At 50.2% G+C, this 20965-nt stretch overlaps 2 protein-coding genes across 2 annotated transcripts in view; both read right to left on the reverse strand.

The window, feature by feature from the left end:
- SNRNP200 (small nuclear ribonucleoprotein U5 subunit 200) overlaps positions 1-2737 on the reverse strand; it is a 34245-nt gene extending 31508 nt beyond the window's left edge. Inside the window, exons 1-4 of the mRNA XM_072978948.2 lie at positions 2564-2737; positions 1970-2133; positions 879-1050; positions 337-529 (exon numbers count right to left, since the gene is read on the reverse strand). Of these exons, the coding sequence (XP_072835049.2) occupies positions 337-529; positions 879-1050; positions 1970-2133; positions 2564-2608 (574 nt within the window). The 5' untranslated portion in view covers positions 2609-2737. The remainder of the gene's footprint in view (positions 1-336; positions 530-878; positions 1051-1969; positions 2134-2563) is intronic.
- Positions 2738-6405: 3668 nt separating this feature from the next.
- On the reverse strand, positions 6406-12864 carry LOC110072240 (pituitary homeobox 2). The gene is made up of 3 exons (XM_020780402.3): positions 12296-12864; positions 9988-10202; positions 6406-7035 (listed from the first exon to the last, which is right to left on the reverse strand). Exons 1-3 carry the CDS (start codon positions 12381-12383, stop codon positions 6529-6531), a joined length of 810 nt encoding a protein of 269 aa, XP_020636061.3. The 5' UTR covers positions 12384-12864; the 3' UTR covers positions 6406-6528.
- Positions 12865-20965: the final 8101 nt, after the last annotated feature.

A 20965-nucleotide genomic window follows, 5' to 3' on the forward strand; every position in this document is an offset into this window, starting at 1 on the left:
GCTCAGCACCATCTACTCCAGCCGCTTGTCTCCAACAGATCCAGCAGACACTTTCAACCCAGGGGTAGGGAATCTTTTTTTTTCAGCCTGTGTACCTTCATGGCTCAATTTCCAGGAAGAAAACACCAGCGGCAAGCAGAGCTCTCTCTCTCTTATCATCATCATTCTATCCACTCATTCACACTCTCATTTTGATTTAACTTCTGAGTAATTCTGTGATCTCCTTAGAGAACGTGGCAGGGAACAGACACGGATCAAAGAACGAAGGACTCTATTCTGATTTCAACGGACAAATGAGGAACCGAGGAAAGAGAGGTGCCGAGGGGCAAGACCTACCCATGTTCTGGTTCTCCTTGTCCCCGCCATAGTCTGTGATCTTCTTGCCCAAGTTCACCAGCACATGGTAACGGGTGTCGTCCGTCTGTCCCAGAAGTAGGTCAATCTCTTTCCGCCTCTCCTTGTCCCGCAGCTTCTCATTCTTCAGGACAGCCAGAACCTCGTCAGCCGCCCCGCAAAGGATGTCTCGAGGCTGTAAGAAAGGGGCGAACTCAGAGGAGTGTCAGCTGACAGAGATCCAAAGGAAGGCCACCGAGAGGCGGCAGGGAAGGAACCATATCCTCAGGCTGGCAGAAGCACAGAAACACTTTGCTTCAAAACCTGTGGATGGGTTAAGAAACCGCCCACTGAACAGGCTCAGCGGCAGCAGGCACGCTGATTGTCAAGAACCTTGTGGCTATCATCCTTCCAGAAAAAACACAGGCAATCCAGGGGGAGTGCGGGAGGGGGGTTGGGAGATCTGGCAATGGGCTGTGGACCGGAGCTTGGGGACCCCTGGCTTAGAGCACAAACTGTCACGACAACACCTGTCCCTCACTCACCTGGTCACCCAGAGCTGCCTGAATGAAGCTGAGCAAAACTTCATAGGTTTCGCGGGTCTCCTTTGTTTTCGGTTTGTAGATAATTCCCACCATTTCGTCAATGCCCTCAGACAGCAGAGTGTAACCTTTCATCTTGTTAATGTCGTGTCTGTCCTCATCACGTTTCCGCCTCCTGAAAGGGCAGGTCAAAGGGAAAGGGAGTCAGTAAATGCAGAGGATACTTCTGAATGGCTTACAGATGTCAACCACATGAACAGACAGGTTATGTGCCTCATAATAATAATCATCTTAGAATTGCAAAGCTGGAAGGGGCCCTATGGATCAAGTTCAGCCTCTATCAAGGAGGCACCGTGGAGAATCACTCTCTGGCTTCACAGCCAGGCACCTAAAGCTATTTCTTGTGATCACAAATGAAACAGGATGGAAGGATTTTTTGGGTTTCATTTTTCACAAGGGAGGCTCCCCCCCCCAACACCAGAGCTGGGAGGTTATTCGGCTTCTTCATGCAAGCTTTGTTACTCTGAAGAGTGCTTGAATAATCCACCCCAGCCTTTCTCAACTTGGGCTACAGCTCACATAACCTCCTGCATGGTTAATCTAGCACATCTGGATGATGATTTGGTTTATTTCTCTCTAAAGAGCTTTCAGAGAACATCCTTACCCTCAGAGAATGTGAGAAGAACTAAACCAAAAGCACAACAAGAAGAAAAATGGCAGAAAAGAAGAAGCCAGCAAACAAGACAGCCCAGGAGCAGAAGAGAGAGACCACAAGAAAGGGTGCAAAACTGAGCACAAACAGACCCAGAGTGGGTTTCTCCTTCCCATTTGGACAAGTGAATCAACCACGGCCATCATTTTTCTCCTCTACCAATTCCTTTCCTTGTCTCTCAGGTACTTTGGATGGGTTTTGTAAGCCACTCTGGAGGGCCTTTCATCCCCTTCCCACTCTTGCACAGAAGCTTGACTGCTCAGCAACGTAAAATCCAACACCGTGAGCATGAAGCTCTTTTGAGTGTTCATTGATCCAAACCAACTCAAAACTTCCATCAGACGATTAAACGACAGACACCAAGGAAAGACTCTTGGCTCACTTTGCTCGTCTCTCCTCCTGCATCTGGGGCTTGGTCCTCTGGGCTTTGTCCCCCATCCGGGTGCCTTCCAGTTTCCCGACCAGGGAGAGGACCTCTCCTGTAGGCTCATCCCGGCGGGTCCTGTCAATCAGGGACCGATCCGCTTGAAGGACGAGGTTAGAGTTCTGCAAGGATCACAGGACAAGGTGGGCCGGGGTGAGGAAGAGACCAAGGAAATGCCGTTAGGGACTCCAGAGAAGTCAGTGAAACACACATTTTCAAATGTTCCCATCATTTCTTGCTTACTATGAACATTTAATCTCTTCCAACCTGCTGTTTTATGAGGAGATCCTCCTCGTAACCTTTCTATTACCACATAGACTAGCTTATGATGAGTATGAATAACTCTTGCAGGTCTGGTGTAGTGCCCAGCCACAACTATAATCTGGCACGACGAGGATGATGGGTGCTGGAGTACACGGCACCGCTGGGGGAAGCCGCGTTTCCCTGCTCGCCCTCTCCATCCCCACGCCTGGGCCTTGCCAAGGGGGTTCACCCCCACCCCGGGTGGCAGACGCCCCAGCCCCAGCCCCAGCCAGTCCCCCACTCACTCACCGCCTTGTACTCATACTGCAGGCTCCGGGCCGTCACGTCCGCCATGGCGGCGGCGGCGGCTGCTTCTCCTTCCGGGCTCCGCTACTACCGCGGAAAGGCTGCCGGTGTCTCTCCCGACGGGGCCGCGATAGCGTCTCTCCCTGAATCAGACAAGAAGGGAAAATGGTCCCCGCACGCAACTTCGACGCTCAGAGCTTCCGGTTCCGGGTCAACTTGGCAAGTTCTTCCTGCAGGTCAACCAACCGGCGGCCGCTGGGATGGGATGCGCATGCGCGCGCCGGGAGAAGCCTTAGGGGTGCTACTGCTTTGTCTGCGCTTCAGACTTCCGGTTCACGTTCCATTCTCTCTCTCTCTCTCTCTCTCTCTCTCTCTCTCTCTCTCTCTCTCTCTCTCTCTCTCTCTCTCTCTCTCTCTCTCTTTCTTTGATTTTTCCACTCAATGGCTGCTTGAATCGTTATAGCCTTATAATCATCTCAGAACTGCGGAGCTGGAAGGGACCCAGTGGATCATCATCAAGCCCAGCCCCGGAGGGGGGGGGGATTGAACTGCCAGCCTCTGGCTCTGCAGCCAGAGACGTAAATCCTTGTGCTGTCCATCATCATCATCATCATCTCAGAACGGCAGATCTGGATGGGACCCTGCAGATCACCATGCCCAGCCGCTGTCAAGGAGGTCCCAGTGGGGGAATCGAACTTCCCAACCTCTGGCTCCACAAACTAGATAATTAAACCCCTGAGCTATCCAGCAGTATCTCCTCCCATACTGACAGCCACGCTGGCTTTTTCCTCCTTGGCCAGACTTGTCCTAGTCAAAATCACGTCCTCGGCTATTTCTGTCACTGTAAGCCAAAAATAAATAAATAAAAATGCCGCTTCAAGACCATTAAGAATCTTGTGGCACTTTGAGGAATTATATCATTTATGTGTTTTCCCGAGAGACAGCCTTCTCCAGACGCATGGCACCTACGGGCTGATCCGCACCCTGGTGCCGGTGGCTGGGCTGGCAGAGAATGCAGTGCAATGCAATGAGAAAACGACAACGTTGTTGTCAACACTGGCCATCCTGGTTCAGCGCAGGCTTCCTGGCAATGTTCGTGTCAGCTGCAGAAGTCAATGAAGGATCGGATGAGTTGCATGAGTCAGGGCCTCGTGAAGGTGTCCTAGCCGTTAGACCATGGCTATAGAACAGCCATTCCCAGCCTTGGGTCGCCAGATGTGCTTGGGGTTGGTTGGCAAGTAAAAAGAAGGGAGAAAAGAGTGACTAGAAAGAAGCACAACTAGGGACACAAAACCCAGTTCTCAGAGCCCTCCTACCCAAGAACCGCAAAGATATCCACAGCAAGAAAAGAAGAAAAAACAAGAGGAAGCCAAGAGACCTTCTCCCACTGCTGTGGATGCCACCATCCAGCAATGACATGCAGAAGGACCTCCTTTGATTTCCTCGAAATTTACCAGCAGTGCTTCTCAGCCATTCCAACCGGGTCGGGTGAAAAGGACACAAGGACTATCCTCCTGGCTGTCTTCAAGGGCGAGGCGGCTTTCTCTCGGGAGGGCCACAGAAATGGGGAGAAGCATCGCCAGGGAATGCTAGGGAAGAGAGGATAAACTCTGTGGCTCCAGAAGCCTCTGATGCTGGAGCGAATTCTGACAAGTGGATTCAAAAGCGGCTGGTTCCTTTGCGTGTTTGGGAAGCCATGGACTGTTGTGCTTTGGAGAACTGCTCTGACTTCTAATGCTGGCCCCATCTTTTTTTCCAACCTGTTGTAGACTCATGTAGGGCTGAGGTCCTTCCTCCCATCTCCCATCTATGAGCCAAGCTGGCTGAGAATGATGGGGGCTGAAGTTCAACATGTGTGTATCCTCAACACATCATGGTACAGATTATCCTGGGTTTCTAAGATGAGTCTTTCCCAGACCTGCCCAGAGAGAACATGAATGAAAAGGGGATGTTCAGTTTCCAACACAGTTCTCTACCCCTGAGGTCCTCAATGTGCCCCCAACCCCTGAAAATGTTCTCACTCGTTGGTCTGGAAAGACTCGTAGTACTCCCTCCTCCTCAAAAACCTGAGCACGGAACATTTTCCAGACACGTAGGTTGTATCCAAAGCTCTTAGCCTTAAATAGAAATAAACGACAGAACATCCGATGTGTGTTTCTGCACAGAGAGATGCTGAGCTCCCTTTGGGAAACCCACCGCGTGTCTGGAAAATTTTGTGGCTGGTTAGAGAGCTCTGTGAGATGGGAGAGCCAGAGGGTGGGGAAGCAACCGCCCGCCAAAAAAGGGAGTGGTAAACCACACCTGAGCTCTCTGTACTTACGAAAGAGGGTCACCATAAGTTGGAACCAACTTGAAGGCACATTGTTAGTTAATTAGAGTACCTAGCGGTTTAGCACAGGAGCTAATTAAGCTCTGGGAGAGGAAATCTACAGACACAGGTCGTAGTGAAATAGAAAAGAAAAAGTTTATTGTTCACAAAGAATCACATAGCATCCACGTTTGAAATTTGTTTTTTTTTAAATAAAAAAATTATCAGGTTTGAAAAGCAGTCTTTCTTCATCTCAAGATGGCAAAAAGAAACACAAAAACCTAACACCGAGTTTTTTAAAGTCCTCCCCCCCCCCCAGCCATGTCCTAGTCACATTCAAGGTGTAAAAAGACCACCTGAACATTTCGTCCTCCATCATGGCTCACCCACAAAGCCCATGTTCACCAAGAGAAGAAGTCTGGGACGTGCCCTCAAAATGATAAAACTCTGTCATGACAGAAATCGGGTCAATGATTCTGGGCTGAAGCCAAGCCAGAGTATACCCATGGGAAGAAATTAAAGGTCAGGCAAAAAATAGTTATCACCTGTTTTTAAAAATGAATGAATAAGACTCAGAGCTGCTCCCCCCCCCCTCGCAACTGCCAGTTTGTCCCTCCGCTGTGTCTTGGACGTCTAAGGCATTGTACACATGGCACTGTGTTATTGGCTATCAATGAATTATGTTATATCACACACAGAGACACCCCCCAAAAATGAAGTAAAGGTTTGAGGAAGAAAGTGTGCTTGATTTGAGGTGATCTGATCTGATCTGATTTTTAAAGACCCAAAAGGGGTCCAGAAAGAACCCCTCAGCCCTAAAGCCCACCTGGTTCTTGATTCACTGAGTTTGCAAATTACCGCCCTAGGCTTCTGTATTCCACAGGAGAGAGAGAATAAGACAGACAGACAGACAGACAGACAGAGAGAGAGGAAAGCAGACTTGTCTGGATCGTGTCCATGAAGACAACCTCAGCTTTGACTTGGCTGTGTCCACCTGGCTTCCACCCTGGCTCCTGCACCTCACCTTTTTATTTATTTGTTTGTTTGTTTGTTTAATTATTTAATTTAACTTATATGCCACCCACAGTACCCAAAGGTCTTATAGGAGATGCCATTGCCTTCTCTTCCTCCTCTGAGATTCTCCTTTTGGTCACAACAGAGGGCTTTCTCTTACTCACAACTCTTCACAATCCACAAGGTCGGACCCTGCCCCTCTCATTTCCCTCTCGCGGCACTCTCCTAAAAAATAAGAAATGCAAGCACCCCATATAAAGCACTTCAGAGACCGTAGCCTCCAAACTGGACAAGACTTGAGGATGCTCGCATGCTGTTGTACCCAAGTCCTATTTAGGGGCATCTCCGGGAGGCATCGGGTCAACCATCAACCATGATGCGAACAAAACGAAGGAGGAGGTAGAACTTGGCTTTGATCCGTCCAAGCTCTTCTCATGATTTCATAAAAGCCAAAGGCCACGAGGAAGGTTAGAAGACTTTGGGAGAGGAAGGTGACGTGATGATGTCTAGAAGGGAGGAGACCCAAAAGACCCTTCTTGTCAGGACTGAGGAGTCTTATCTCTCCCTGACCAACCCTTCTCCAGAGACCAACAGGAACAGTTATAAAGGGACGCCAAGCCGGCCATCCTTCTTCCAGGCCTCCGCGTCAAACTGGCCTGTCCAGAGGATACTGGCTGGCGCTCGGGCTGACGGTGGGGTTTTGCGGGGAGCTGTAGTTAAGGAGGGGCTGCGGCTGCTTTGCTCTCAGTCTTAAACCCCCCAGGCTTGAGCTGCAGGGGTCCCTGTACACATACGGTGATGGAGCGCCGGGTCCATACGTTGAACCAGGAAGACCCACGGGGCTCGCCAGGCTGTTGAGGGTCTCCAAAGATGAGACGCCAGGCATGGACGCCCCTCCCGCTGCCGAGAACACCCCCTGGGGAGGAAAGGAATTGAGGTTCATGGAGTTGAAGAATTGGAAGCCTTTGTTATGGATCGGACTGGCATGGAGACCCTTGGGGGCCCAGGCGCTGTACGTGTAGCTTGGGTAGAGGTCCTCGTAGGGGTTCCCAGGCAGGCTGTTGAGCTGAGCACCAAAGCCCCCTTTGCAAAGCTCCGGCTGCTGGTGGCGCTCCTTCTTCCGCCACTTCGCTCTCCGGTTCTTGAACCAAACCTTGTGACAAAGGGAGAAAACACAAGAAACGGGAAGAGGGGAAAAAAGCTGAACTCTTTCCTTCAGTGGCTTGTAATCCATTCAATAACAAGTTGCTTTAAGCAGGAAAATCTGAGCGAGACGTTTCCATCGCTTTCCCCTCTGAATATATCTTCAAATGCATACCCATACTTTGAACCCATACGCATGGGGGGGGGCATATACCAAGGAATCATGGCTTTGAAAAGTTAAGACACCTTTAAGGTTTACTTGCTTTTAATTATTCAAATATATTTTAATTAGTGTACATTTAATTGCTGTCTTAATGTTCAACTTATTATGTTTTCAATTCTATGCTTTTAAGGTTGCAAGCCGCCTTGGGTCCCCTTGTCAGGAGGAAGGTGACTTATAAATAAAACAAATTAGTAAAATAAATAATAAACATGAATCGGTGGGAGAGAGACGTGTGCCTAGAGAACTCCCCCATGAATACTGTACAAGGCAGCAGAAGGAACTGTCTGCGGCCGTTCTTTGAAGTAGTATCACCTCCGAATTTATCCTCTTGTCCTTTGTGCAAGCACCTCCCATTCAGCCCAGACTGGCCACTGGCCAGCTTGAAAGTAGCCAGCCAGGGCTGCAGGACAGCTGCTACTAAATGATGATGAATCAAGGGAGGGGAGGGGGACATCTGACGCCAGCTGGAGCCACTGGATTTTTGCCCTGGGGTACCAAAAGTGACCAAGCACTGGCATCTAGAGAGGAAAATGTATTGGTGGGGGGTTCTTTAGTCATTTATTTTGTTCCTGTGCTCCCTTTCCCCCAATCATCTGGGGCTCAAGGTGGCTTCCCAATCATTGGAACACAAGCCAATCAATAACAGGATCAATTATTATATTAAGAAAACAACTCAACATAGATTGCTATTAAAATGATTAGGTAAAGCTGATACAAACAGCTTGAAAATAGATTGAAACAGACTGTTCAGGGGCTTAAGGCACCTGGCTATGGAGCCAGAGGTTGGGGGCTTGATTCCCCCCCCACTGCACCTCCTTGACAGGGGGCAGACTTGAGGATCCCATCCAGCTCTCTGCAGTTCTAAGATGATGAGGATGATAAAATAATAAGCAGCACCCAAAGCTGAAACTCTTCACTGGCCCAAATGGCTATTAAAAGCCTGCCCAAAAAGTGTGGTCTTCACCCGCCACCAGAAGGATAAGAGGGAGGCGGCCAACACGGCTTCTCAGGGGAGCGGGGGCTTTTTCCGGGTGAGACATAGTTTGGGGTCTTGGCAGGAACCACGTTGTTCAGGAATTATGCTTTCCAAGCTTCCACGCCATGACTCAGGGACTGCCTAGAACCCAAGAGATTAACTCTCTCTCTCTCTCGTGCCAGTTCAAACTTATGGCAACTTTCCCGGGTTTTCTAAGAATAAAACACTCAGAAATGGTTTCCCAGACCCTCCTTGGAGGGGTGCTCGGACACCATCCTGAAGCTTGCCCGAGGCGCGCAAGAGGGCACATCTGGTAAGGATGGGAATTCTGCCGTCCACACCTATTCTGGATGAGTTTGACCAGACCAGACCAGACCCTCTCTTGGAAGCCACAGCAGGGATTCAGACTTGCCATCCCAACTGCTCCAACCCACCGAGCTAGGGGAGCTCTCAGACAGAGATACTCCCCTAGAAGAATCCCGTACTGGTTGGGGAAGGTTTGCATTGATGCCTGCAGACCAACTTATGGGGCGCCTTCCAATCAAGCAGGCCTTGCCGTTCTGGACCGAGATTTCTGTAGCTCAGCATACCCATGGAACAAGGATCCTCTAAACCTGCTTTCCTGCTGATCCTAGATCGTTGAAAGGTTCCCATGTTTCTCTATAGCATTATGAACACCGTTCCACCCCAGACACTTGTTAATACCATTCTGTCCTCTGGCGCCCCTTTAGATGGCATCAGTCACCCTAGAAGTGTGCTGCACACAGCCTTTTACCCAGCAGTGAAAGAGAAGTCAGATGGGGCTCCTTGATCTTGCTCAGGTTGAGAACCATAGAATGATTGAGATGGAAGGGGGCCTCCAAGGCCATCGAGTCCAACCCCCCTGCTCAAGGCAGGATCCAAATCAAAGTATATTATTTATTTATTTATTTATTTGATTTATATCCCACCCATCTGGTATATTTATACCACTCTGAGCGGCTAACAACAGCATATATACAATTATGGTAATATAAATCCAAAGCATCGGTTATATCTGACAGACGGTTGTCCAATATTCTCTTGAAGGCCTCCAGCGCTGGAGCGCTCACCCCCTCCCGAGGTCATGGGTCCCCTTGTTGTACTGCTCTAACAGCTAAGAAGTTTCTCCTGATATTCAGCCTAAATCTGGTTTCCTGTGACTTGAGCCCATTATTATGTGTTCTACACTCTGGGATGATCGAGGACAGATCCTGTCCCTTCTTCGCATGTCAGCCTTTCAAGTGCTTGAAAAGTGCTCTCCTCTCTCCCCTCTGTCTTCTTTTCTCAAGGCTAAACACGTCCACTGCCTTCAGTCTTTCCTCCTACGGCTTGGTTTCCAGTCCCCTCATCATCCCTGTTGCCCTCCTCTGAACTTTGCTGACTCTTTCCCCATCCACTTGAGCGTCTGGCAAGTCAGCCTCTCACTGTAAAAAGATGTCAACAGCTGAGGGCTCAGCGATAGATTACAGCTTGCAGTTTATTAGAAGAGAGAATTCCTTAAGTGCTGAAAGACATGTGATTATCGCAGCCGCTTGCCCCATGTTTCTCGCATTAACTCACTTTGCTTTGGGGCTGGTCTTTGGGAGGTACCCATAGCCTGCTTTTGGAAGTACCCTTCTCTGGAACATGTTCTAAAGATGGGCTCTCCGTCTCATCTGGTTTTGCCCAGGGCCAAGTTCGGGAGCTTCATTCCTAATACCTCTCCCCCTGCCTTGCCTTTCTCATGGCAACCCTCCGCTCACCCTGATCCTGGGCTCTGTCAGGTTGGTCCAGCCGGCAATCTCCTCCCGGGTGCTCATGTCTGGGTAGCGATTCCGCTGGAAGGTGGCCTCCAGTTCCTGCAACTGCTGGCTGGTGAAGTGGGTCCTCTGCCTCCGGGGCTTCTTTCTCCCCACATTCGCCTCCTCTTCGCCGCTGGAATCGGAGGATTTGCAATGAACAGCCTCACCGTTCTCTCCTGGGGGAGACCAGAAACAAAGGAGGTGTTAGCAACAGGGGTGTTTGATTGACCATAACAAGGCACCTTGCATTTTTTTTAGAAAAAAGGATCAAAAAGATGTTGCTGTTATGTGCTGTCAATCCATCTTGTATTGGATCTTCCTCTTCTCCTGCTGCCTTCCACCTTTCTCAGCGTGTCTTTTCCAGAAAATCTTGCCTTCTTATTATGTAACCAAAGTAGGCCAGCCTCGTTTTTCAGCATTTCAAAAGATGGACATGCAGACTGACAGGGGTGGGGGATTACCAAAAGCAAAGGAAATAGTTTCAAGGATTCCCAAGACCTATAAGACCCTATTAGCAGTTTATGTCGGAGGAGGACGAAGCCGCCACCGTAGCTCATTGGTTGAGCACAGGTTTTGCACTTCAAAGATCCAGAAACTCCAGATAAAACCACAAGCTATGTTAAATGAGATGGTTCCCTAATGAAAAATGCTGGATTTCACCACACTAAGCTTTATCTCATAAAATGGTTGTTTTTCAATTCAGTTTTAGCCGTGCCAAATTTGATGCAAACTGTGACGCAACTAGATAGTGAAGTCACCCTCTCAGTTCCTTCCTTCCTTCCCAGTTCTTCTTGATACCATTTATGCGCTCTACAATACCTGCTACATATTTCCATTTTTTAAAAAAAACTCAGAAACAATGGTGGATGATAGGCCATAAAACAGAAAACATACCATGTTCAACAACTGAACATTTCCCAGCCTTTCATGGCACCAAAAACGTGCCCTCTGAGGCTGCCACCTCATGCAGGGGTCAACCCTGGGTCTGGCAGAGATGCCACCACCATCGCTAAATACTAGAGAGGCTTGTTTATGAGCAGGAGAGGAAATGAAGATAATCAGGAGTTTAAGAGCTCTCTGCCTGGACCTGGGTTAATCCCACGTATTTAGAAAGATTGCAGGGCAGAGTGAAGAGTTCTATGACAGAGTGGAATCAGTTTCCCGGAGGCCGGTCTGTCATCGCAAGACAAAGCACGGCACCTGCAGTTCTGTATCTGCGGGGCATCTCAATCGGAGGGAGGTCCCAATATGACTAATGTTTTGGTTTGTTTTTAATGATAGTATTTCAAATTTTAGATATCACTTTTGAGGGAGGGCAGGTCTGAAAAGGTGGATGTGAGAGATATACAGTGGTGCCCCGCAAGACGATGTTAATTCGTTCCACTGAAATCGCTGTCTTGTGAAAACATCATCTTGCGAAAAGCGTTTCCCCATTGGAATGCATTGAAATCCATTTAATGCGTTCCAATGGGGAAAAATCGTCATCGTTTTGCGAAAATCGCCCATAGAGAAACCGCTTTGCGAAGCACCAATCAGCTGTAAAAATCGCTGTCTTGCAAAAATCTGTCCCTAAAAAAACCGTTTTGCGAGTCGCGGACCGAGCTGTCAAAATCGTCTTGCGAAAATCAGTCCTGAAAAAATACCCGAAACATCGTCCAGCGAAAAACACCCATAGGAAACACTGTTTTGCAAAGCGCTATAGCGATCGCAAAAAGTCATCATCTAGTAAATAAACCGTTTTGCGGGGTAATTGTCTAGGGGGACACCACTGTACATATTTTTTACCTTTACCCAAAAACGGGTTGAGAAACACAGACACACCGTGATGATGACTGTTGGAGGTTCACCCACAAAGGATCCGTTTGAATCTGAAGTAGAATGTTCTTCATTCATAACTGAGAACCTAGTTTGGAATCTCCTACCTTGTCAACATGCACCCAAAGAGTGGGCACAGGTTCAGCCACCCTGATTATAGGGGACACGAGGCACGAGGCAAGTTCCAAAACCTGTTAGATCTGCTGCCGCCAAGGTGACAATGAGGCAAAAGAAGTCTGCGCGAATAGCGTGGAAATCTGGACCTCCCATGACCCATTCTCGGCTCTTTCTGTCCACCTCCATCCTGTGGCAAATATACGACATGACGTGATCTGTGCAAAGGGATCTCCAGATCACCCCTTAAGAGACTCAACTGTTCCAACGGCCAGCAGTTCAAAAGCAACCCAGGCAAGCTGGTTTCTTCCAAAACTCATTTCTCTCCCCCATGCCTTACCTCCGCTCTCTGTGCTGGGTGTCCCAGCCAGAGTCCTCGGTGGCATCCCGTCAGTGTTTCCATCCGTGGCTTGCAACAACGCGGACATAGTCCCAGAGGTCCAGAGACGGATCCTTTTGTTGAAGTCCACCAAATCACGGCGTGTCCCGCTCTACAGCTGCTGAAAGAGTCCTCCAGACAGCAAGGCCCAAGGCTTCAGATCTGGTGCCAGGAGATAATTAAGGAAGAGGACAGCACAAAATTGGGGGGTGCTAGTCTTTCAGAAGAGCAGGCATTCCTGGTTATGGGCACTCTCTCTGCGTGAGATATTTGGAGAACCTCTTTCTGTGTCTTAGATCTACCCCAGGAGTCTCTTTCATGGAGTCAAGGTAGCTATTCTCTGAAAATTCAGCTTTTCCCCCCCCCGCAGGTCCACGCCAATGTCTAAGTCCTGGTCTCACACCCCTGAAAACAAAGTTTGCAACTTCTTAGAAGGTGATTTTGCTGTCCACGTCCGGCTGTCTTTTAACCCTCTCCCGCCTCCTTCTCTCACATGTTTGTTTTCCTTTCGCAAGGCTGCAGCGTTCCTTGGCTTGCCCGGGAGAAGGGCGGTGTGTGTCAAATATCAGGGACAGCTGAGTGCAGTCTAACCAGGTGCCAATCAGCCACGGTCCGCACAGCAAGCGGGGGAAAGGCAGACATGGGGACGGATGAAAAGAGGGCAGCTGGGAGGGCAGCATTTCTCGTTCAGAAGGCTCGTCGGACCAAAGCCGCGGCAAAATATGCACCGTTTCGGCACCAGTTGTCTCCGTGATGACATTATCCCCTTGGGTATTTCATTCATCCTTGCTCCTTAGCTCTGACACCACCCCGCAGGCGCATGGAAAAGACTGGCCCTCAGGATCAGATCAAAGGCACCTCAAGCGCCAGATTGTGTGTCCGGCAGCAGCTGGTCGGGGACTTTTGGAAACTCTGAGGCAGAGGGAAAAAGTTGCCCCATAGGGTTGTGCATGAGTCCTCTGGCCCACTCTAGAGCAATTAATGCCAAATCATCATCATGATCTTGAAACTGGAAGGGACCCTATGGATCACTGAGTCCAATTTCTGTCAAAGAGGCACGGTGCGGGGAATCAAACTCCCAACGTATGGCTCCACAGCCAGATGCCTAAGCCCCTGAGCTATCTAGCCGTTCGGTGATGATGGCAGAAGGGAGGCAAAATAGTTTCCCACTCCTCCACTGCTGAAAGCACGTGTCTGTAGTCCAGTGACGCCCAATCTACATGAAGGCGCCTTGACGTCTTACACAGGTGGCCGCCCCGAGGGAGGCCCGGAAATCTAGCCCTTCAAACTGGGCCTTCCCTGTGGTGGCCCCACTGCTTTGCCACAAGTTTTGGTGAAATTAAAATGCAATTAATTAAATCACTAAAGGAATTAAGGCCAAAAACGGGCCAGCCCCTTCTGTGGATGACAACTTGAGACTGAGGCATGCTCAAGGCAGAGATGGCCCGCTCCCCAGATTATTCTAGGCAGAGACCTGACCCCGCCCTGGCCATCTAAGAGGGAGGAAGCTGAGCATCAGAAGCCTGAGGGCCCCTGCGGGCAGGTCCTCCCTCTCTCTTTCTCTCTCTCTCTCTCTCTCTCTCTCTCTCTCTCTCTCTTCTCCCGGCTGGGCATCCCTTCCCCAAGGCTGGCTGTCCCTGGTGAGCGGGAGAAGCTGCTCTCCCCCTCCACCCCTCCCTTAGCTAATGAGGCCATGAAAGACGGGCCATAAGAGCTGCTCCTGCATCATCATCATCCCAAGGAGCTGGTCAGGTTCCCAGGTTCCCTTTCCGTTGAGTGACGGAGCAGAGAGACAGCATGTCCTTCAGCCGGTCTTCCTCCCGGCCACTCAGACAGACCGGCTTCTGCCAGGCCTTTGGGAATCCAGGCGGCTCATGTTCTCGGAGGCAGCGACACCGGCTCCGTCCCATCCTTTGCTCTTAAAACCTGCAAGACAGAAACCTTTCCCCACCAGACCCCTTGCCAACAGACCGAGCTACAACTCCCATCATCATGTTCCTAAGGATCACGGGAACCATAATCGAAGACGTCTGAAGAACTCACTGGGTTGGGGGAAACAGAAAACAGAAAGCACTCTTTCAATAACAGTAACAACAACAATAACAGTGATGGTAACAATATATTTAACAGATGCTTGGATTTTGGGTGAAAACTCGTATCTGTTGTGTAATACCAGTCAATGTTTTCATTGTTTTGATTAAAACACATCTTGCCGCCCCCTCCACCCTCTGGTCTTCTTACTTTTCTGGCATTCCCTCTCTGTAAAAGTCGTATGGTCCCACCGGCTCTCCATGGCAGCTTTGATCAACATCGCCCCCCCTCCGTGCCCCCCCCGCCTTTTCCTTCCCCAGCTCTCCCCAACAGCTGTGGGAAGGCCGAGCTGGGTGGAATTTGGAGACAGCTGTGACAGCTGGAAAGCCAATCTTCTGGGAAACATTTCCCCTCTCTCCCCCCCCCCCCGCCGGTCCCCAGGAAAAGAGTGGCTTCAGCCCCAGGGGATCCCATCTCCCGCTCCGTCCTTCCCCAATAGAAGGTTCAAAGGAGCCCCTTCCTGTTGTGGTTTGTGGTGAGCCGTACCCATTAGTGCTTCCACGTGAAAATTTCACCATGCGCTCTTTTTGCAGGGCTCCCCATGTGTCCCTGTTTCTTTCCGCTCTTACCTTCACAAGAACTTTGCGAAGCAGGACGGCCTGAGAGAAAGTGACAAACTCAAGGCCACCTGATAAGATCACGGCTGAGTCAGAAGTGGTGTCGTTTCAGTTACAGATTTTCAAGTCCTTTTCATGTTCTCATCTGTGCACAAGAGGCGAATCAACTGACTGAGCTGTTTAGAGATCTGGCTGCAGAGCCAGAGGTCGGCGGTTCGATTCCCCACTTGTGCCTTCAGGGAGAAGAGCCAGCCTGGGTGGCCTTGGGCCAGCTGCGCCGTTCCAGATGAGCCACCAGAAGAATGGAATGGTAAAACCACTTCTGAGGAGTCTCTAGCAAAAAAGCCCTGAAAAGGGTCACCATAACGCCCAATTGACTTGACGGAACACAATTATTTACATATTACATATTTCCTTGGCGTCTTCTATCCCTTTCTACACTTTCCACCAAGAGATAACCAAAACGTCGGCCACTTTCTGCAGTCCACCCGCCAGCAGACAAGGGTGTGCGCAGGACCAGACACCCAGACGCGCCCCGTATTGGCTGATGGGGCACGGCGTCCTTCAGAAAGCCAGTCTCACCCATCCCACTCCATAGCCAGACCTCCGTACTTCAGCATCCTCTGCCTGGTCCCCGTTTCCTCCCTCATTCACCCCACAGCAGCTTCTTGAATGCTCTGGTCTGGGAGCCGTTTTCCAGACTGAGTCGATGGCAGAGAGGGGAAGCCACAAAAGCCGAGCAGAACGGAGGAAAGGACAGGAAGAGAAGCAAGCAGGGAGAACCGCGCGGCCGGAGTCTGTGTGAAGGGACGGGAGGGAGAGGGTGAAACAGAGAGGGTTCGTTCATGATGCCCGTGGAGGCCATCACTCACCAGAATTAAACATTCAAAATCAGATTGATCCACGAATCGAAGCAAAATTCCAGATTGTACAATACTTTCATTGGATCACTAACATGTTGCAAGCCACGAGCTTTCTAGTCCTCCAGAACTCAACTTCAGCCATAGATAACAATAATCTTAGAACGGCAGAGCCGGAAGGGACCCTCTGGATCATCCAGTCCAGCCCCAGTCATGGATGCCCTGTGAGGAATTCGAATTCCCAACCTCGGGCTCCACAGCCAGAGGGATAACACACTGAGCTATCCAAATGTTACAAAAATTTGTTAGTTTCCCTTAACCTGAAATTTGTTACTAAACCAAGAAAGGGATTACACAGACCATCATTCCCTTTAAACCCCAGGCTGTATCTCTTTCCCCTGTGATTTCCATTTTTCACGATCAGCTCCGACCGTGCCACGCTTCCCTTCCAAATGTCTGAGATTCTACACGGAAAGTCTGGCTGTTCTTGTTTTTTTAATGGCCGACACACACAGCTTTCAGTTTTCCTTTCAACACAACCCAGGTGTCTCATTTGACCTCCCTTCAAGAGGTCAGATCATCTTTCAAGAGGGCAGATCATCTTTTCTCTGCCGTTTTCCTTTTCTTAAAAATAATGTACTTAAATCAGAAAAGGGAAAAGAAATACAAAGAAACAAAACTAAAAGAAAACATCCTTTAAAATACAAATCAAAGGAGCGGGGGGGGGGAATTAAGAAACACAAAACCACAAACAATGTAAACAATATACAAACAGTGTATCTCTTCACCAGGATCATGGTATAGGTAGTTGATCAAGTTCAGTGAAAATAAAAATTGAAGAAATTTATTTAAAAAATAATTGTTTATAAGCAAATAGAGAATGAGGGAACATACTTGACTTCACATACACCCTTTTTCTCTCTCTCTGACAATCCGGGGCAGTGGCTGATCCCCACCCTGGAGGGCAGGACAAGTCGGTAGATGATGGTAAGGTCAACTGAGGTCAATAGTAGATGAGATGTCCTTTTCTGTCTCGGTACCCTCCTGCCCGCCACCCTCTTTTTTTTTCTTTCTCAGAAGATGTCGGGACTTATTAGAACCCAGATCCGTGCGTGCGTGCGTGCGTGCGTGCGTGTGCGTGCGTGCGTGTGTGTGTGTGTGCGTGTGTGTGTGTGTGTGTCTATGGAGAGTGAGGGGCAGGGATAACATGGCCTATCTTCTCGGCTGCCACGAGGCCAAAGGTCCCTATCGGGCAAGCAAGGGCAGAGAGGTGACCCAGTTATTGCTGTGCATCACAGGGGTCCCCAGCTGTGGGTCTCCAGATGTTCTTGGACTGCAACTCCCAGAAGCCTTCACCACTAGCTGTGCCGACTGGGATTTCAGGGAATTGTAGTCCAAGAACATCTGAGAACCCGAGGTTTGGAATCACAGTCTGACACTCCCAGTGCTTCCCAACCTGGGGTCTCCAGAGGTTCTTGGACTACAACTCCCAGAAGCCTTCACCACTCGCTGTGCCAGCTGGGATTTAAGAGAATTGTAGTCCAAGAACATCTGGGAACCCGAGGTTTGGAATCACAGTCTGACACTCTGTCCCCACTATACCAGTGGTTCCCAACCTGGGGTCTCCAGAGGTTCTTGGACTACAACTCCCAGAAGCCTTCACCACTTGCTGTCCTGGCCAGGATTTCTGGGAGTTGTAGTCCAAGACCACCTGGGGACTCGAGGTTGGGAAAGCACTGGGGTAAAATATAATCCCCGGCTGCTTGAGAGGATCGAACCGGAAAGGCTTAATAAAGTCCCCTGCCCGCCCCCCCCCCCAAAATTCCCTCTTTCCCAGCAAGAAAGCAACCGGGTAGCCGATGATGATTCAAAAACCACCCCAAGTCACTGCTGCTGTTGCCACCCTCATCCTTTTCTCTTTTTTCCCCCCTTCCCTTCCCTCCATTAGTATTCCTGTGGCCAATAGGAGGGGCAGAGGGGAAGGTGGTGGCTGTGAACGGCTGGGCCGCCATGCCAGCAGAAACTCGGCCGCCTGAGGCAACGGCTTCTTTCCTCTCAGGGTCGGGCCGGCTCTGCTTCCAGGACGGAGTGCTTCCCTGTATAAAAAAAACGTTCCTTCTCCAAAGAGAGCTAGCATGCCAGGACAATAGCTAGGGCAGGAGCCTCCTCCCTGACATGCTAGCTTTCTGCACGCAGGGAGGTCTCCTTATGTTCAAGAGCGATCTGCAGCCAAAGCCTTCTCCTCTTTAGTGTGAAAAAGACGAGTTCCAAAGTGAACCAGATTGGGATTGATAAACTGTTTTCTTGCATCGTATTGGGCAGTCGGCAAAGACTGGAAAAAAATTACTTTGATTTCCAGAATCCCTAAGCTGGCATGGCCTCTGGGGGATAATGGGTGCTGTAGTCACCTCCAGTAATTTCTTCCTTTCAACCCTGTGCAAAAGTGAAGGTGATGTATAGGAAGGTGGGGGGGGGAATCATCTCCCTGTCCTTCCTTCCACCCTCTTTCCATCTTTCCTGCCCCCTCACTCAGCCTTCTCTCCTCCTTTGGGTGGAGGGAAACTCAAAAAACGCCAACCATTTTAATAGAAGTCTATTTGGAGCCAGACTGGGCTCCCGGCCACCTTGACCTTCTGGACAAGCTAAATTTGTTCTTCTGCAAACAAGTCACTTTATTTATAGCCACGATGACAGGCCTTCGGGGCCCGTGAGCGTCGCTCGTCCAGTGGAGGCCGGCACCTTCTCCCACCCCCAGGAAAAGAAGGGCGGTGATTGGGCCCCTGAGTAATGAAGGATGATGGACAGTAATCCCAGCTAAAGAGTCCAGGATTAACTGGCTGTCATTACGGGGACACCCTGGTAACCCAAGCCAGCAGCCGGCGTGATTGATGAGGGGCGATCTGGAATGGCTGAATCCTCGGTGCCCCTTGGAGGGTGGGTGGCGAGGGGCAGAAGCTCAGCCTCAGCATAAATAAGCCCGCAAAGGTTATTCAATGACTAGCAACCCCATGGTGCTGTGCTATTTCTTGTGCCACCACGGGCTGTAAATATCCCAGCTGCCCCCCCCCCGTTGCACCTTCCATGCATAGCTGGGCACCCCATCTCCCTCCACCAGCCATGCCCCCCCGGACAGGTCTGGCAGGGGTGCCCTCGGTCGGAAAGAAGGTGGCCACCGGGAAGGCAAGGGCGGCTGGGCTAGGAGCCACCACCACCCCGGCCACCGCCACCCTCGGCTTCCAAGGCAGGGGACAACCTTCTTCTTGGTCGAAGGCTCGGTTGCCTTGTGGGAGGGAAGCGGCTTCCTTGGTTTGCAGCGAGAGAGCTGATTCTGCCCAGACCCAGGGGGTCCCAACAAGACGGAGGAGGAGCAGGCTTCTTGGTTTTTATAAAGGCACTCACCAAAAGCAGATGGGGACAGCCCGAGAGGTGCGATTCTGCCCCCAAAGACCAACCCCTGGCCTGTCCCAAGGCATAACGGCCATAGCTTTGCCGTCATTGAACGGGTTGGCTTTGCATATAGTTTTCCTGGAGGCGGCCAGCGCTGACCTGCTGTGGGTGGGCGCGTGGTCTTTGTAAAGGTGACGCCAACACCGCCCTTGGGAACGTTTCAGTAAGCAGGCCGGAAGGCGAGACGGGGGCTTCTTTTGGATTGATCCCCGATTCCCTGTTTATCCTGTTTTCCTTTTCATTGTCACCATGACACTGTGAAAAAGACGTCCACTGCTGTGAGGACTAGAAACTTGGCTTTGTTCAAAGGAAAAGAGGCAGGGGAGAGAGGGAAAGAAAGACGGAATGAATGAACAAACGGACGCATGAACGAACGTAAGAAAGAAAATTCATAGCCATCAAAGTCATAACGACAGTCTGTTGCGCCAGAAAAAGGTGTCTGGGGTGCCACCTGTAACCGCGGAGTGCTGTGCCATTAAGGTCAAATGCCACGAAGACTTGGGTGCAACAACGGTGTTGACACCTGGTCTAACCCTAGTGTAAATCCACCGCGATACCATTAAAGTCACTAGAACGACTCCAAATTTAGCCCAACGCAGGACATGCCCCTGCGTTCCTCGTCCCCTCCGTCCTTTCTGCCTCTGATCCCCGGGCCCTTCGCGATGTGTTCTGATGAGGTGTCACATTGCAGGGGAATAAAGGGGCGACGAGGGAGATCACATGAAAGGATGGCACGGGGAGGGGGGGTGAGGCGGCCGGATTCCAGCGCAGCCACGCTGATCCCAACGTGGCCCACAGAGCCACGCCAGGGGCGCTCGGAGCCTGGCTCCTCACGGCACCCTTGCTTCCCCCGTCTTCCTGCCGAGTACCAGAACCTTCGTGGGACCTTTTCCTGGACTGCGTTTCCTCCCGAGGGCTTCTCTGGAGGGTTTTTCCCAGACAAAATGGATGCTGTTTGGACAAGGGGCCCCTCCAAGAGGCTGATTCTGGTTATGTGCAAGCCAAAAAAATAAAGGGAAGGAATGGGGGAAGAAGCACTTTATTTGAATGGGGTTAAGAATGTCTGAAGTCAGTTTTTAAAAGGTGACACACAATGCACATAGAAGCATGGAAATTTTGGAAAATGTGTTCACTGGTTGGGTTTCTTTTTTTAATGATGTATTTGAAATGGGTTGTTTATTTGAAATAGATTTGTTTTCAGGCATTTTGGCATATACTTATGTTGGTGTAAACGGTGTCTGTAGCGTTTGCCATTCACTGGCGTGTCTTTCCTGCTCCCTCTCTTCTCCACTCCATGTATGGGGGGGTATTGTCGGCCGGTCTATCTAGGTGTGTGCTGGGCTGCAGGGAAACCACGCTGTGTTCTCCCCCATTTGGCATTCTGTGCTAGCGCTATGCCAGATTGCAAGAATTTTTTTTTTTTTAAATGTAACATCACAGTAGCAGCCGCTGGTGGCTGTGAGAGGCAGACACTGCAAAACCGGCTGAGCTGGTGGGTGGAGGGAAAACCCTCAAATGCGGTGCTTCTAACCCCCCCCTTCAGCCAATATACAACACAGTTTAAAAATGGAGTCAACATTTTCCTAAGGGGATGCACACACTGACCCCCCCAAACCAGATGATTACCACGTGACTGTAAAATGCAAAATTCCTGATCCATTACTCGATTTATTTCA

Source organism: Pogona vitticeps, chromosome 8 (genome assembly GCF_051106095.1).
Source record: "Pogona vitticeps strain Pit_001003342236 chromosome 8, PviZW2.1, whole genome shotgun sequence".
NCBI classification, from domain to species: domain Eukaryota; kingdom Metazoa; phylum Chordata; class Lepidosauria; order Squamata; family Agamidae; genus Pogona; species Pogona vitticeps.

Bases quoted from the DNA above. Each gene is read 5' to 3' on its own strand.
- LOC110072240 (XM_020780402.3), bottom strand. From the start codon at position 12,383: ATGTCCGCGTTGTTGCAAGCCACGGATGGAAACACTGACGGGATGCCA. The intron at 10,203-12,295 runs GTAAGGCATGGG...GGTCTCCCCCAG, and splicing joins ACCCAGCACAGAGAGCGGAG to GAGAGAACGGTGAGGCTGTT. The intron at 7,036-9,987 runs GTGAGCGGAGGG...CTTTGTCACAAG, and splicing joins TGACAGAGCCCAGGATCAGG to GTTTGGTTCAAGAACCGGAG.